This window comes from Xenopus tropicalis, chromosome 8, assembly GCF_000004195.4.
Source record: "Xenopus tropicalis strain Nigerian chromosome 8, UCB_Xtro_10.0, whole genome shotgun sequence".
NCBI classification, from domain to species: domain Eukaryota; kingdom Metazoa; phylum Chordata; class Amphibia; order Anura; family Pipidae; genus Xenopus; species Xenopus tropicalis.
This window is the reverse complement of record NC_030684.2, coordinates 26,019,050-26,035,676: the sequence shown is the minus strand read 5'-3', so window position 1 is coordinate 26,035,676 and position 16,627 is coordinate 26,019,050. Positions and strand designations below refer to the sequence as shown.

The 16,627-nt window shown below is 40.8% G+C and overlaps 1 protein-coding gene across 1 annotated transcript; it reads right to left on the bottom strand.

Annotated features, from left to right (window-relative positions):
* Positions 1-1,874: 1,874 nt before the first annotated feature.
* Positions 1,875-15,771, bottom strand: tspyl2 (TSPY-like 2). The gene is given in 8 exon segments (NM_001016811.1): positions 1,875-3,298; positions 7,291-7,418; positions 7,705-7,790; positions 8,103-8,245; positions 9,791-9,902; positions 10,047-10,124; positions 14,091-14,893; positions 15,728-15,771. Coding segments are annotated over 7 exon segments (1,488 nt in total). The 5' UTR covers positions 14,829-14,893; positions 15,728-15,771; the 3' UTR covers positions 1,875-3,095.
* Positions 15,772-16,627: the final 856 nt, after the last annotated feature.

Below are 16,627 nucleotides of genomic sequence, written 5' to 3'. Positions count from 1 at the left end.
CTACAGCAAGGGTCAATATCACTTAAGGAAAGGAAAATAGTAGGGATTTTACCTTTGTGAGCAATGTGAAAGCTTGTATTGTGCACTTACTCTGCATATTCCATTCTTCTGCCTGAAAATGAGGAGTGAAGGGCAAACACAGATGACCAAGGCTAAAGCTTTTATTAAAAAGTAACAACTTCTTTCCTGGAAGAAAACATTGTTTTAAAGAAGAACAGTGAACTTGTTTACAACGGCACGGCGAAGAGAGTGGGATGAGAACACGGGAGCGGGATTGAAGGAAAACATAAGTGCAGATACTGATCACATGACATGTCGACTAAATCTCCCATGCTGCCTTCAGGAGCCTATGTGTATTGTTCTGGCAACGGGAGTGCTAATGCAGGGATGTGCAGCCCTCCAGCTACAGCTCCCAGCAGGACAGCTGAAGGGCAAATCTCCCTGCGCCTACTGCAACCTTTCACAAAAATTCTACGATTCCTGACTAATAATAAATCCGGTTCATATACCCGGGAAAAAGGAGAGGAAAAATAAAAAAAAGCAAAATCAGCAACATTTAGGTACCGAATGAAATTCTCCTATGGCTACGAGTATTCAGTGCACTAAAATCCTGAGCATTATACTGCCAAGCAGCAGAAAACTAAACATTAACCTACTAACCCCCCCTCCCCCTTTCACACAAAACAACCACCCATTCAGATTTGCACTTCAGCGACAGCTTAACCCTACAAGAGACGTTAAAATCAAAGTGATATTTGCCAGTCAATATTAAACCCAATTGGATTCTGCCTCCCCCCCCCCCCCCAACAACTAATTTGCTTTGAGGTCAATAAAAATTTTCCAAAAAGATTCCATCAAAATACAAATGCCTTCAACCTTACCAGATAGCACTATGTGCAAATGCAGCTACTCTATACCGCAGCTGGGAATAGGTGGTTGGACAGGCAAGTGCTATATATATATGAAAGAACAGAGATCACATTGCTGTGTGTGGAGCAAATACTGCCAAGTAAATGGCACCTATGGTTCCACATATCTGCCAGCAAGGGGCGCTGTGCTCATATTCAATTTGTTTTTCTTTTTTTCTTTCACCCCGTCAGCAAATGACTAACATTTGCGAAGGCGACAAAGAATGACATTGGTTATAACAAACCAGTGATGCTGAACTGGAATGAACTGAACCTTATACAGTGCTGGCTATGCACATAGAGCAACACAGTCTAGCAGGAGGCAGCTACGTAATCTCTTTAGACCCCGCGTCTCTTCCTATAAATACACGCACACACATACACACAAACACAGTAAGTCAGTGTACATACCATTGTGTTCATGGAAAAAAAAAAAACGATGGCTTGACATGTGTTAATGAGGTGAGCAGGGACATTGAGGTTTGCCTGGCATGGTCCTCTTGCTTAGGGTCCGGACCAAGGCTAGGCTTAACAAGGAAAGACATACCTTATTTACAAAAAGAAACTAGCTTCCCTTTATCAAACAGAAATGAAAGGGTGTGGCATTATGTCCTTATTAGCATATCTGATTGGCAGGGAAAGAGCTGCCATATTGTTTACATCGGCCAAGGATTTTCATCATGGAGAGCAGGGTGACGGTGTTTTTGCAGTTGGCATATGAAAGCAAAGCAAGCAGTATAGACAGAAAGACCTGGAATTGAAAAGCCTAATATTCTAGGCCACGTCTCTGATCCACCCAAACCCAGTGCTAAAGAGGACCATTATGAGGTATGAAACAATAGCTATGCCCCCATACGTTATGATCTGCTTAAAGGGGTGGTTCACCTTTAGGTTAACTTTTAGTATGTTACAGAATTACCAATTCATAGCAACTTTTCAATCAATCCTTATTTTTTTTTTTTTTTTATAGTTTTTGAATTATCTGCCTTCTTCTGACTCCTTTAAATGGGGGTCACTGAACGATTGCTCTCTGAGGCTACAATTTTACCGTTACTTTTTATTTCTTATTTCTTTTCAGGCCCTCTCTCCTTTTGATATACCTGTCTCTCATTTTAACCATTTCCTGGTTGCTAAGATAAACAAGACCCTAGCAACCACATAGCGGCTAAAATGCCAAGCTGTTGCAAAAAAAGTGAATAAAAAAAAAAAACATAATAAAAATTGTAGACCAATTGGAAATTGTCTCAGATTAGCACTCTTTACATGATATTAAAAGTTAACTCAAAGGTGAACAACTCCTTAAAGGAGAATACCCCCCCCTGAAATATAAGGTATAAATTTCCTTTACGTACAGTGATTTAAGAACAAATAGAGTCTAAGCCTGCAGCCCAACTGCATAGATGGGGAGATAGAAAATGCACAAGTGATAACCAGAACTGATACCAAGACTGGGCTGCTTTAATATACAAATCAATAAAATCCTAGAAAGCAAGTCTTTTAGGACTTTGTAATAAGAAAATGGCCCCTGGCGTAGAATAAAAAAATTATTATTATTATTATTTTTTTTGCTTGAGGGACCTGTATGGAATTGCCGTGTAGGGCCCTCAGGCAAAAAAAAAGGGTAAAAATTAAAATGGCCCATATATATATATATATATATATATATATATATATATATATATATATATAAATTTATATATATATTAATAAACTGCATGGGATATATTTATATATGCATATACTTCTATTTAAACCTTGCTTGCGTATTGCTTACAGAAAAAAATAAAATTTCTCAATAACATTTGTTTCAGGAGATTATATATATATATATATATATATATATATTATATATATATATATTAAAAAAAAAAGGATTAAATTAAGAGCACGACCTGAAAGAAGCCAGTTGTAAAGGCTGCCCTGTTATGGGCCCAGAGTCACCAGTGCAATTCTATGTGGGTTGGAAGAGAATGGCAGGCTGTCTCTCTCCCAATGATGTAGGAAAGCCTTTGTATTACATGGGCTGACTGAGAGGTTGGTATATTGAGGAGTGCGCCATGCCCGGGGAGAAGCCTTGCTATATTCCTATCTGGCTGAAGCACTCACTGTGTTTCCTGCACACCTGATTTGCACCTTGCTTCCTATGAAGTTGGGGCAGAGCAGCTTCCCTGCATTTGCTAATCTCAGCTACCCATCTTCATCCTCTTCAGAGTCCTCTTCCGCTCCAGAGGATTGCCCCGAATCATCAGGATCCAACACAATATTTCCTGACTCAGGGACTTCTATGGTTGAATCCACTGTTTCCTCATGCACAGACTCCTCTTCCACCACCTCTTCATCATCATCCTCCTCCTCATCCTCTTCTTCTTCTTCTTCCTCACCATCTGTCCCTGAAAAACAAAGATATTTTTATTCCATCCTGCTAAAGGGCAACTAAAAACTCCATTAAACATGTGTTTAAACAAGTGTCGGGCCAAGACAATACTACTTGGCCTGAAGCTTCCCCATCCCGTCCCCCCTGCTGGTTCGCACCTGCAAATCCCTTTAGCAATGTTGCCGCCACCACTACCCCGTTGCTCACACATTTTGCTGAAAACCTTCACTCCTTAAACCCCTCTCACACCTGCAAATCTCCCTGGCACCTTCGCCACTGCACTCCCACCAATTACTCACTGCAGCCATCACTCCCCAAAACCCCCGGCTGCTGTCACTTATTTACTTTTCTGATCGGAATTGTGCCCCCTCCCTAGTATGCCAAAGGCATGTGTCTACTCTAATTACCCCTACTTCCAGCCCTAATAGTCTTAAAGCTTGCCATACACAGTCAGATCTGCTCTTGACCCACCAAGCTAATGGCACAATTTAGGATGATCTGACAGTTTTGTCCCTTGGGCTCATAATGGGGGGCAAGAAAAACCTGTAAGGAAAGGCTCTTGCTTGATGTGCCAAAGTTTCCCCAAGATACCCCATACTCGGACCAATAAGCGCCTGGCTCAGTCTGAAGCTTTTATCGGCTTGTGTATTGCCAGTATAAGGTAAAGAGCTCTGGTTTTGTTGTGTTCCTTAGACTTGACCATTCCTGCAGGAATCACTGTCTGACCCTAATATGGGACACCCAGCTATAACCACATAGCACTGTGTGTAGTTTTAGCGAGCTGACTTTGAAATTAGCTTTTTAGAACAATACTGATAATGATATGAAAAAGGTCACTTTATCAGGTTGCTAGGGTTCCAGGTATCAGGTTGCTAGGGTCCAAATGGCTTAATAAAAACACAGTGGCTTAAATGACAGGCAGTAAGAAGACAAAACAAAAGCGCCTGAACACAAACACACGTCATAAAACAATTAATCTATCTCTCAATGGCTAAGGCTATGGCTTAAAAATAAAAAAGAAATACTATCATTTCATAGTTTAAAAAAAAATGCATTTTCTGGGTTGTTAGGATGACTACAGATAATATAAAAAGTTCAATATGAAAGTATTGGTCTGTATGAACAGAACATTCTCTATTTGGCAACATTTCATTTGTTATTACAATCTATATATATATATATATATATATATATAATGTAATTATAATCTATGCAGAATTGTGCCTGATGTGATGGAAGTTCAGCCCAAATTGACCATATAGATCAGCTGCAACAGCGCCATCTACTCGTGAGTAAGAGTATGGATCCCTGACCTGTGCTGGGAGAATGACTTTGCTAATGGGATCAGTATAGCTCCCAACAAGCATATAAAGGATGGACTGTGCACCCATAAATGTATTTAATTGCACTTCGATGTTTGTTTCAATAACAAGTCTTAGCAGTTATAGCATAATATTTCTATTTTTCCCTTGCACTGAACACCTGGCCTTGTAGACCTAATGCATTTGGAAGAACACAAGTCACTCCCTACAAAGATCCTATAAACTGCTCTGAACAGGACAAGGATACCCATAAAAAAAAGAGCAGGCCTATTATTATATAATGACCATGATGTAAGGCAAATATACTGTAACTTCCCAAGTGTGAATCTAAAGATGGCGCAGGAGTATTACAGGAATACGTACAGCCTGTTCCCTGTGTGTCACAATGGGGATCTTTTTAGAGAAGCACAAGCTGATTAATGAGCAGATGAGTAATTAGGGCATCTACTCCTGTGCGGATGGCACAGTTTTGCTGTGAGAGACTCCGATGGCCAGCACTAAGATTTTACGCAAAAGGTTACAGGTAGGATCCCAAAAATACCTTAATGCAGGATACTACTGAACCCACCCACCCCCTCCACTATGCACATTCCTCTTCTGCCTGTCTACCGCTAGTTCCTACCCTTCTGAAACCATTAATACACCCCGGGCCAGTCACATCAACGCCCCCTGCTTGTCTCAGAGGCATAGGGGCTGGTATTGGCTGCTACCGTCATTTGGCCCAGCACTGCATACATTACAAGTTTTTTTATGAACGTAAAACTGCAAAGTTACCATACCATGGGTTTCATTTGCAAAGCTTGGAGCAGTTTGCCAACTGTAAAAAAATGTTGCATTGAAGTAATTTTTGCACTTTGCGCATTACATTTTGCCACCTGCAAATGGGCGCATGGCTTTTAGATCTAGTGCTGACTTTGTTAGTCTGCATCAGGATATAAGAGAGGCAGGAGGGAAGCATGTAGGAGTGCCCTTGCCCACCCCCTACCTGCCCCTACCTTGCATGTCGAGGGAGTATCAGGTTGTGCAGTGCAAACTGGGGCTCTGTCCTTACTGCATCTCCTTAGGCTACTCTCTGTACTGAGCACTATGTTATATTATATCTGGCGCTCAGTGCAGTGTGCGAGAGAGGCACAAGTGCTACCAGAATGATCACTATGGGGGCACGCTTTTGCACTTTAGTAAATTCAGCCAGATTAGTCATGCTTTCATTGTACTTTGATTTTATTTTTACTTAGCCTTGAAGTGCTCCCACCCCCTTTCTATACACATAACAGAATCACTCTGCTTTTGCTAGGCCAGTTCACATTATAGGCATGTATTCAGGATCTGTAGCCCATAAAGATTTTACTATTGGCTGCTACTGCAAAGATGTTTTTCCCAATTTCGTATAACATGCCTAGTTATTTGATAAGAAGTGTTTAAGACAAATGAATGTAACCTGTTCCCAGAATGCCATGTTCTTTCAAGCGCCTTGTGTACCAAACAAACGCATTATTTAACTGCAATATAAAATAGTGTGTATGTGTACACTAGCATCACAGTCATTGGATTGTAGCACACATCCCTGAATAACAGCCTTCAGTACTACATGTTAAAGGGGTGGTTCACCTTTAAGTTAACTTCTAGCATGTTACAGAATGGCCAGTTCTATTGGCCTTCAAAATTTCTTATAGTTTTTGCATTATTTTCCTTCTTCTTCTGACTCTTTCCAGCTTTTAAATGGGGGTCACTGACCCCAGTAGTCAAAAAAACTATGCTACAATTTTATTGTTACTGTTACTTATTACTTGTTTTTTTTATACAGGTCCACTCCTATTTATATAATTAATCAATTTTTTTTGTATAATCTTTATTTTCAATACACTCCCTGGTTACTAAGGTAATTTGAACTCCAGCAACCAGATAAATGCTGTAATTCAAAGATGGAGAGTTGCTGAACAAAAACAATTAAAAAAAACTAAAATAAAAAAAATTGTCTTAGAATTACATCATACTAAAAGTTAATGCAAAGGTGTATAACCACTTCAAATGGCTCTGGTTATGCAGAAAAATTTTGATTTTGATTTTCAAGCACAGTTATAGGCTATTATTCCTCATTATAAGATGCCCAGGACACCTGACAAAGCTTCTGAAAGTAACTTTCTGACAATTATAAAGGACAAATTGACTCACAAATTGAACATATAGCTACCAGTTAAACAGAAGACAATTCCCCAAACATATATACTTTACAAAGGCGATAGTCTCCTTGCCCTACAATTGAGGCTATGCAATGAATATTCGGCATTCACCAAAGAATTCAGCACTAGGGTGGTACACTGTACTTGAGCTTTGCCACAGATAAAAAGAGCAGAGGAGATATGCTACCCGTGGGGGTATATTTAGGACAAGGAGCTAAAACTATTTGGATTGTGCTTGTAAATCCATACAGCAGCTCTATAACACAATACTTAGCAAGCAACATTTTTGTGCAACCATTACCTTACCTTTAACATAACTAAAGCAAATAAACTCTCTGGTTCTGACTGCAGTTTGGCCATAAGTTCTGTGAATGACCTAATATCTGGCCAAACCAAAAATGATGGATTTGGTGCACCCCAAATGAATATCACTTCTCTAAAGCCACAACTGAAAAGAGATAAAGTGCTAATATATTATCATGATGTACTTATTGCTTTATTAGTACCTTCAGTTTGCTTCTCTGTGTTATCAGAGATTTCATGCACGTCGTTTTCTTCATATTCATCTTCACCATCCTCCCCTTCATCGTCATCATCAACAATGACCACGCAATCATCCGCATTGTCAGAGCCACTGCAAAACCCCAGCAGTGATGAATAACCAGACAAATACAGGGCACTTTAAGGGGCATATTTATCAAAATGTGAAATTAGGGTTCACCACAGTAAAATTCCCCTACTCTCTATTCATTGTTATTGGATTTTTATAAAATGGTGAACTCAAACTTTCACCCATTGAGAAATACAGCTCTAACAATCTTATAGAAATGAATGAGTGGGGGAATTTTACTGTGATGAGCTCTAATCTCACGCTTTGATAAATACGCCGCCAAGTATACAGTACGTGCTTTTATACTCACCTATCTTCTACTCCATTGTCATCACTCTCTCCTTCTCCAATGAGGTAATATTCCAATGGGTTTGGCCACAAATCTTCTTTGATGATCTATAAATTACAGCCATTGATTTAATGAGATCTACTGACCAAGCCTGGACTGAGATCCGTAAGAGACCCTGTAATATTGAGGACACTTAGGCCCTCACAGGCCCAATAAATAATGACTGTCTATGGCATCTTACAACAGCCCCTCTGGCATTTGCCAGAACCTACAGATTGCCAGTATACGACTTCTACTGAAACAAACCTCTGCACATCTATAGCAATAAAAAAATACTTTTTAGAAGGTCTGCCACATATGAAAAAAAAATATTTTAATATATACATTGTGTTGATGAATGGAAATAAACAGTAGATTACCGCGGCTATTCGGTCTGCTGCAGGGAAGCTATGGTCGGAGAACCAGCTGAAGAAGCTGGGTGCAGAGCCACTAGATTTGCCTCGGTATGCAGGATTCTGTCCCCGCCACCAGCGGATTGGAGTGGAACGAGAAACCAGGCGCCCTAAATTTTCAAAGAAAAATAGATGGTCTTGGATATGTAACAGTGATACAAGTTTAGCCAAAGCATTCTGTAAAATACACACACAACCAGCATGTGTTTCTCATTATAGGAACTATGTTCGTGTCATCTTCACTTCCTGTTCTGGGTATATAGATTGACAAGACAAAAAAAACACTGACAATTGGGGCTGGGAAAGTATAATAATATTAATATATCTTTCTCACAGTCCTGTCTCCCCTTTGGCAGCTCTCACTGCTATGGTTGATGCCATGCACCCTTATTGCATATTCTCTGGCCTAAATAATCAAGAAAAATATCCTTTAAAGGGGACCTGTCACCCAGACATAAAAAGCTGTATAATTAAAGTTCTTTTCAAATTAAACAAGAAATCCAAATTAATTTTTATATTAAAACATCCAAACCCATTATAAAGGCATTTAAAATACCAGCTGTCAATCATATATTGCCTGCCCCGCCTCTATGCCTCTAGGCACAGAGGCGGGGCAGACAAGTACTTTAACTTTCAATTCAGCTCTTACTTTCCCCCTCCCTCCTAACCATCTAATTGTGTAGCCAGTGCATGGGCCTGGGCATCTGGTCCCCCATTCTGGCACATAAACAAGATTTTGGGGTGATACAAAACTTGCTTTAATAACAGTGCCCACAAAATGGCACCTGCCTATTTGAAGTGATTGTGTAATTCCAGGACTGAAGAAAATAAGTTTTATATTACTTATATAGTGTAAGTGAAGTTTATTTTGCTTAACAAACTTTTGAATTATTTCTTAGGGTGACAGGTCCCCTTTAACTATGTAAGCAAACATAAGTAAGACTTTTATTTTAAAATACCTTATATATACTCTAAACAGCACTGAAAATAACATACTTTTCTTCCTGCTTTCAGACAGCACAAGCAACTCATTTCAGCTACTTTCTAGTCTTGTTTGGAAAGGGGGTGAGGCTTAACAATTTAGAAAAGTAAACATAATTTCAAGCAACTTTTCACTAAACATCAATTAAAAAAAAATACAGCCTTTTCATGTTTTTAATGCAATAATATGGTTTGAAACCGTTACCTAAGCCAGGGGGGCCCTGTTCTCCTCCTGATTTGGCTGATTACTTTGAGATTTAAATAAAATGTAACAGTAGTCAACTGTCCTCATCCTGCATCCTCCAAATCCCACAATTCTCTTCACACATGATGTCAATAAGGAAAGAAACATCACAGTGCAATGCATTGTGGGTTAGTAGTTCCTGCATGCTGTCTGAAGCTGTGAAGGATTTGTAAAATTTTTAACATCAATGTTTTAGTCCCTCCTCCCCTGCCAGGATTTCAAAAGATGCAGAAAGAGAAGAACTGTTTTGCAGCTGGATTTCAGCATATAAAAATGGTATTTATTCATACTTTTCGAAAGAAAAGATTACGGTAATTGGTATATTAGCGATTTCTGTGTTGTGTGGGATCTTTAGCAAATTCTGGTTTGAAAGCAGGTAAAGGCAGTGCTGATTCTACACATTTATTGGCTCTCATTCAAATGCACTCACCGGAAGAGCCATACTGGAATTCTTTGATGATCACTTCATTTTTAAAGTAAGGGTTGGGATTGAAGTAGAACTTGATCTTGCAGCTAGCCTTTGTGTGTGTGAAATCCTCCACCTAGTTTGTGAAACAGCATAAAAGAGGAAGGACAAGAATATTTAGGAACACGTGGGATTATGACAATAACCAGTCTAATGGAAAGAGAGGAAACAGTCACAACGTATATTTACTATTACACAATAATATGTATAGCCTACCTACCTGGAGATTGTTCATGTAACTTAAGGTGTCCTCATCCCGGTCATCAATCATAGCAGAAAGCTGGGGATGATTGAGAAACTGTAGCTTCAAGTTAAGGAATAAGTGCAAACCAGGCATCAACCCCCTTTCAAAGGGTCTAAGTAAATCAATGAAGAGGTCGCTCCAGTGTTTTCGGAAGCAGTAAGCAAAAGAATCAGGACACCAGGGCAAATAGTTGGGGCTGTAGTTTCTTTTAAAGGAAGTCACCAAAAATGAAGTTTTTTAAAGTAATTAAAATACAATTTACTTTTGCTCTGCACTGGTAAAAGTTGTGTGTTTGCTTGAGAAACTCTTCTATAGGTTTATATAAACAAGGTGCTGTGTAGCCATGGGGGTGGGGACAGCCATTCAGTCTCAAAAAGGATAAGGTAACATAGCAGATAAACTCTGTAGAATGTAATGGTGTTCTACAGAGCTTATCGGTTATCCACTATTTAACCATTTAGCCCTATTTCAATTGCCTACACAGCAGATTAATTATATAAACTATAGTAGTGTTTCTGACGCAAATAGATACAGTTTTACCAGTGCAGGCAGTAATGGAAAAACATTAAAGAGATTTGCAAGCTTAACAGAAGCAAACATCTTCTCTGCTGCCCATGAACTCAGTACACATAAGCCCCTTAGTTCTGCCTTGAGTTGTACCTATATTTAGGGCCACTGGGGAAAATCTCAAAGTCTGAAGCAGTAACCAATAGAAACTAATCACAATTCTGCTGTACTTAGCCTTAAAAATTACATAGTAAATTCTGGTTGGACAAAATAAAGTTCAACCCCTCCAAATGACCAGCCAGAGCATGCATGCATGTACACAAACACACGCATATTATACATACATACCTATAAAAACGTTGGATATTATTCTTATTCAAGAAACCATGAAACATTCTTAAAAGGGGTTTCTCACCTTTAAACAAACTCCTAGTAATGATGTAGAGCAGGGATCCCCAACCTTTTATATCCGTGAGCCACATCCAAATGGAAAAAGTGTTGGAGAGCAACACAAGCATGGAAAATGTTCATGAGGGTGGCAAATAAGAGCTATGATTGGCTATTTGGTAGCCCCTATGTGGACTGGCAGCCTACAGAAGGCCCTGTTTGGCTTTATGCTGGGTTTTAGGCAATCAACATGTGCCTCCAAGCCAGGAATGCAAAAATAAGCACCTACTTTGAGGCCCCTGGGAGCAACATCCAAGGGGTTGGCGAGCAACATGTTGCTTACGAGCCACTGGTTGGGGATCACTGATGTAGAGAGTGCTGAGACTATATACAACTGGTTTTCATTTTTTATTATTTACATTTTTTTAATTTTTTTTAGCTTTTGTTCAGCAGATCTCCTGTTTGATATTTCAGCTGCTATCTGGTTGCTAGGGTCCAATTTAACCTAGCAAACAGACGCTGGTTTGAAAGAGAGGCAGGAGTATGAAGAGAGGAGGGCCTAAAAAGAAAGATAAGCAATAAAAAGTAACAATGACTATAAACGTGTAACCTCGCAGAGTAATAGTTATTTGGCTGCCAAGGTCAGTGACCCCCATTTGAAAGCTGGAAAGAGTCAGAAGAGGAAGGCAAATAATTCAAAAACTATAAAAATGAAAACTAACTGAAAAGTTGCTAATATGCCATTTTGTCACATACTAAAAGTTAACCTGAAGATGACCCACTTTAAAGGAGATCGAAAGGCTAATAAAGAGTTAATCTCAAGCTGCAGGCATACCTTCAGTCCTCTCAATAGTGCCCTTAAGTCTCCCCATATTTCATTTCTCCCATTCAGATGATCAGAAGCCTCATAGGAAAAAAAAAACCCGCTGAGCTCTGAAAGAAAGTTCCCATAATGCCTCACTCCTGCACCAAGACCGGTGTACATGTGCAGTTTGTAAGACTATGAGAAAGCTTCTTGCTGATTGGCTCAGATCACACATTCCTAAGGGGGGGGGGAGTTCTTAGCATTCTTGAGGGAGGGGGGAGCAGGAGAGAGGAGAGAGCTGCTTGTCTCTGGCAGAGGAAAACAAACATACAAGAAATCCTGTATCTTTTGAAAGAGTGCAGTGTTTCTGTGAGTGCTTATGGCTGTATTTACATAGACCTTTCTGATAAAGCTTACTTAGTTTTTACCTTTCCTTCTCCTTTAATAGAATTTGCCAATACAACATCACCTGGCACTCACTGCCCTCACTAAAAAGAACCACCTATGCTGTCTCAAATGATAGTTCAGGGTCTCAAGTCTAAAGGGGTGGCCTTTTTTTTTTTTTTTTTTTTACTTTTCTATGGGAAAAAGATCCCCAGCTATCTGTCTATAATGTCCTCTATGGCAAGGGTCCCCAATCACCGGGCCGGGGACCAGTGCCGGGCCGTGGGCTGTGCTGAACTGAGCCACCTCTGGTCCTAAATACCTGATATCTCAATTCTCCAATGTATTACACAGCCATAACAACAGCAATGTGAAGCCCTGGAAGCTTTCTACTGATTGCAACAAGTTCCATACTAAGCATCAGAGGATGTCAACCCTTAGGTGGGAGTAAGAAAAGCAAGGGTGCTGGGCGCATCTAGTTGCAGGGAAACAAGCTCAGGTCCCCCATTGAGTTTGCATTATGATGAGCTGTATTATATTTTATAATATAATAATAATAATAATAATAATAATAATAATAAAATAAAGTGCAATAATAATTACATTGACATCATATATGTAATAATTCAATTATATACTATGCATTGGCTGCGCCAACCCCCCAACCACAACCCCGGTCCTTGGAAAATTGCCTTGCTTGAAACTGGTCTGTGGTGCAAAAAAGGTTGGTTGACCAATCAGAACAAAGCAATTTGGGTCACTATTCTAAATAAACAGCACCTGGCAGTTTAGGATTTGTGCATTTAGGATTGTATCACTAAAACCCAACTTGTTTAGCAGTTTAATGGAATTTAGGGCTGTGTCAATGTATTCATTTTCTGACTTCTGCAGAATTCTTATCACTGAACATAGAGCTTCCAAGCCTATTATATGGTCAGTAATGATAAGGGCTTCAGCATTAGGGGTAATGGGCAGGGCATTCATTCTAAACACAAATGTAAAGCACAAAAAACACCCAGTTCCACAAGGTGTAAAAGTGTTTGTGTATTTTTTTATCCAGAACCCTCCCCCCCCCCCCAAATTACAAAGCCATCTCTCATAAATGCTATTTTATGCAAATAATTCTAATTTTTAATTCTCTGTAATAATAAATATAATAATAATATTATAATACTACTAATAATAATAATACCTTATTCTTGATCCCAGTTAAGATATAATAATCCTTATTGTGGAAAAACAATCCTGTTGGGTTTGTTCCATGTTTAAATCACTTTTAGCAGACTTTTGGTATGAAAGTACAGGACGATCCCTTAACTTACAGAAAGATCCCTTAAGCCAGAGAGCCCAGGCCCCAAGCATTCTGGATAATAGATGCTATATACATATATACCAGGGCAAATATATGACCCTTTTTATCAACAAAGCAAAATAAGCATCCATTTGGGGGCATCTTACTCTATCTTACTCTATTTTCTCACTGCGACCCATTAGCTCTATGGTGCATATACATTCCTGGCTCCCTGTTTCATGAGCATTTAGTTTTCATTTTCCGTTGGGTCCATTCTCAGTTATCAGTTCATTACATGTACATTAAGATGGTTAACGACCATGAAGCAAAGCTAGGCAATGCTCTGCCTAGCTCTCCTAGGAAACTCACATGTGGTGGGGTTACAGCAACAAGATGATGAGTTCAAGTTGCTCCTATCCACAGGGTGCACTCACCTGGTTCTTTATAGTGCCAGACTCTATAACAGGCAATTGGTGCTTCAATACTGTAGCATGCCTCTGCTGTTAATGATCATTATAGCTAGCTTAGAGCCACAATGTGTTGCTTAATATCTAACATATGTAAATATATTCTGGACAGAAAAACAATTTCAGATACTTTTGGTAATTCACTACTAAATGCAACACAGTAGAGATATACAGGATACAGCCGTGACCCAAAAGCCAGGGATTTTACGAATGATGTCGTTACGTTTCTGGATGTGCGGCCTCCGCAAATGCCCATATCGTCTCTTGAGTTGGAGAAATGCTCTGTCAGCTCGCTCATTCACTGCCCTCAGCTCCTTCTGTATGGACTCCAGAGCTTGCAGGGAAGACGCAGTGCTGGTGTGCTGGTGAGTGTTAACAGAAACAATGAGGCACTCATCACCCTCACTGCATGAATGATGATCTGAGTCGGAGGAAAGAGGAGACAGCACAGAAGGCTCTTCCTCCAAATCTGCTCCCCCTTGATCCTGCTGTACTCTCTCTTGTTGGTCTATCGAGTCCCCAGCATCCTCTGCATCTCTGAGCTTTGATGATTTGGGGAGCTTTCCCCCTGTTCTTCCTCCCTTGGGACCATGTGGTGTTCCTCGTGGGCTTTCCCCAGTGTCCCCTCTCTCAGGGGTGCATCTCTGCAGCCTAGCATTGCGCTCTTCGGCGCCACCATTTTCTGGAGGGTTCTGCATCACGCAGGCTTGGCGATCACTGCTTGCCCCACCATTTTGGCGCTGGTCTCCAGCCTCTCTCCAGTTTGTCATCTCAAACAGCGTCTGAGCAGCCTCAGCCTCTTGGCTCACCTGCAAATCTCGGGCACCATTCTCTTTCCCTTTAGCGTCGGTCTCCAATATACGCCGCTGCTTGGCCGCTGGAGGCACGCACTCCTCATTGTCCCCTTGGCAGCTCATGGTAGGTGACGTCTCAGCGCAAAAGCAGATTGTTACCTCCAAAATGCAGCCACATGTTCATATACCTGTCAAGAAAATTCAGTGTCAGGGTTAGCAATCCAGCCACATGTTCATATACCTGTCAGGGCAATGCAGCCACATGTTCATATACCTGTCAGGGTAATGCAGCCACATGTTCATATACCTGTCAGGGTAATGCAGCCACATGTTCATATACCTGTCAGGGTAATGCAGCCACATGTTCATATACCTGTCAGGGCAATTCAGCCACATGTTCATATACCTGTCAGGGCAATTCAGCCACATGTTCATATACCTGTCAGGGCAATTCAGTCACATGTTCATATACCTGTCAGGGCAATTCAGTCACATGTTCATACACCTGTCAGGGCAATTCAGTCACATGTTCATACACCTGTCAGGGCAATTCAGTCACATGTTCATACACCTGTCAGGGCAATTCAGTCACATGTTCATACACCTGTCAGGGCAATTCAGTCACATGTTCATATACCTGTCAGGGCAATTCAGCCACATGTTCATATACCTGTCAGGGCAATTCAGTCACATGTTCATATACCTGTCAGGGCAATTCAGCCACATGTTCATATACCTGTCAGGGCAATTCAGCCACATGTTCATATACCTGTCAGGGCAATTCAGTCACATGTTCATATACCTGTCAGGGCAATTCAGCCACATGTTCATATACCTGTCAGGGCAATTCAGTGTCAGGGTAAGCAATGCAGCCACATAACACATAAGCCATTACCTATAGCTATTTATAAGTATCCACATGTCTGTATATATTCCACAACCCCAGTGCTTATAATAATACATTCCGTGCTTCCCAACAGGCCACAGGCCCGCTTTCCCCAAAACAAAGCCGATTTTCCTACCACAGCCCGCAGTCCCGAATCGCTGTTTAAAAGTCCCGCAAGCTCCGTTAACGTCTAGCTCCTTGACTCCTTCCGGACAGCTAATGCACACGTCACAAATCTCATCTAGCGAGACTGTGACGTCACGTGACACGTATATAAGCGCGCTGACGTTACACGTACACGTCTTGGGGGGGGGCGTGGCGAGTTAGAATGAAGCGTGTTATTGTTGCTCTGCTCTGTGTTGTGGGAAAAAGTCGAAAAACGCATTATTTTCCTCTTGTTAAGAACAATGCCACCACCACCACCACCACAAGAACCTCTGCTCCCAATATTAAGACAGAATTAAAATTATTGTATATTGCTGTTTAATATTCTACCAGGGAATAAAGAAAGGAATATTTTCATGGTTTAGCAACTACATGCCGAGCTTGTTCTCCCAGTATGTCCAAAAAGAATAGCATATTTGTGCGAGTGAGGGCCAGATTTGGTGCAGTTTGGTTATAAAACAAGGGCTAATTTAGGCAAAGACTGAAATTGGCAAAGCGTAATCATTGCTTAAGTGGTCTAAAGGGGCCCATACACTAGGCGGATCTTCACCCGATATCCCCACCTACGGGTGGGCAATATCGGGTAGCAAGTAGCTTTAAAAAAAAATAATCCGCCAAACGATCGGATTACATTTGCGGCCATGGGGCAGTCGTTTCGGGGACCACATCAACGAGCCGATGCGGTCCCCGATCTGACTGGATTTTCTAACCTGGCTGATCGATATCTGCCCAATTTCAGGCCAGATATCGGTCGGCCAGGCCCCTCGTTTCTGCGCCTACACGGGCCGATAAGCTGCCGAGTCGGTCCAAGGGACCCATATCGGCAGCTTCTATCAGCCCATGTCTGGGGGCCTTAACTCACAAAAGAGTT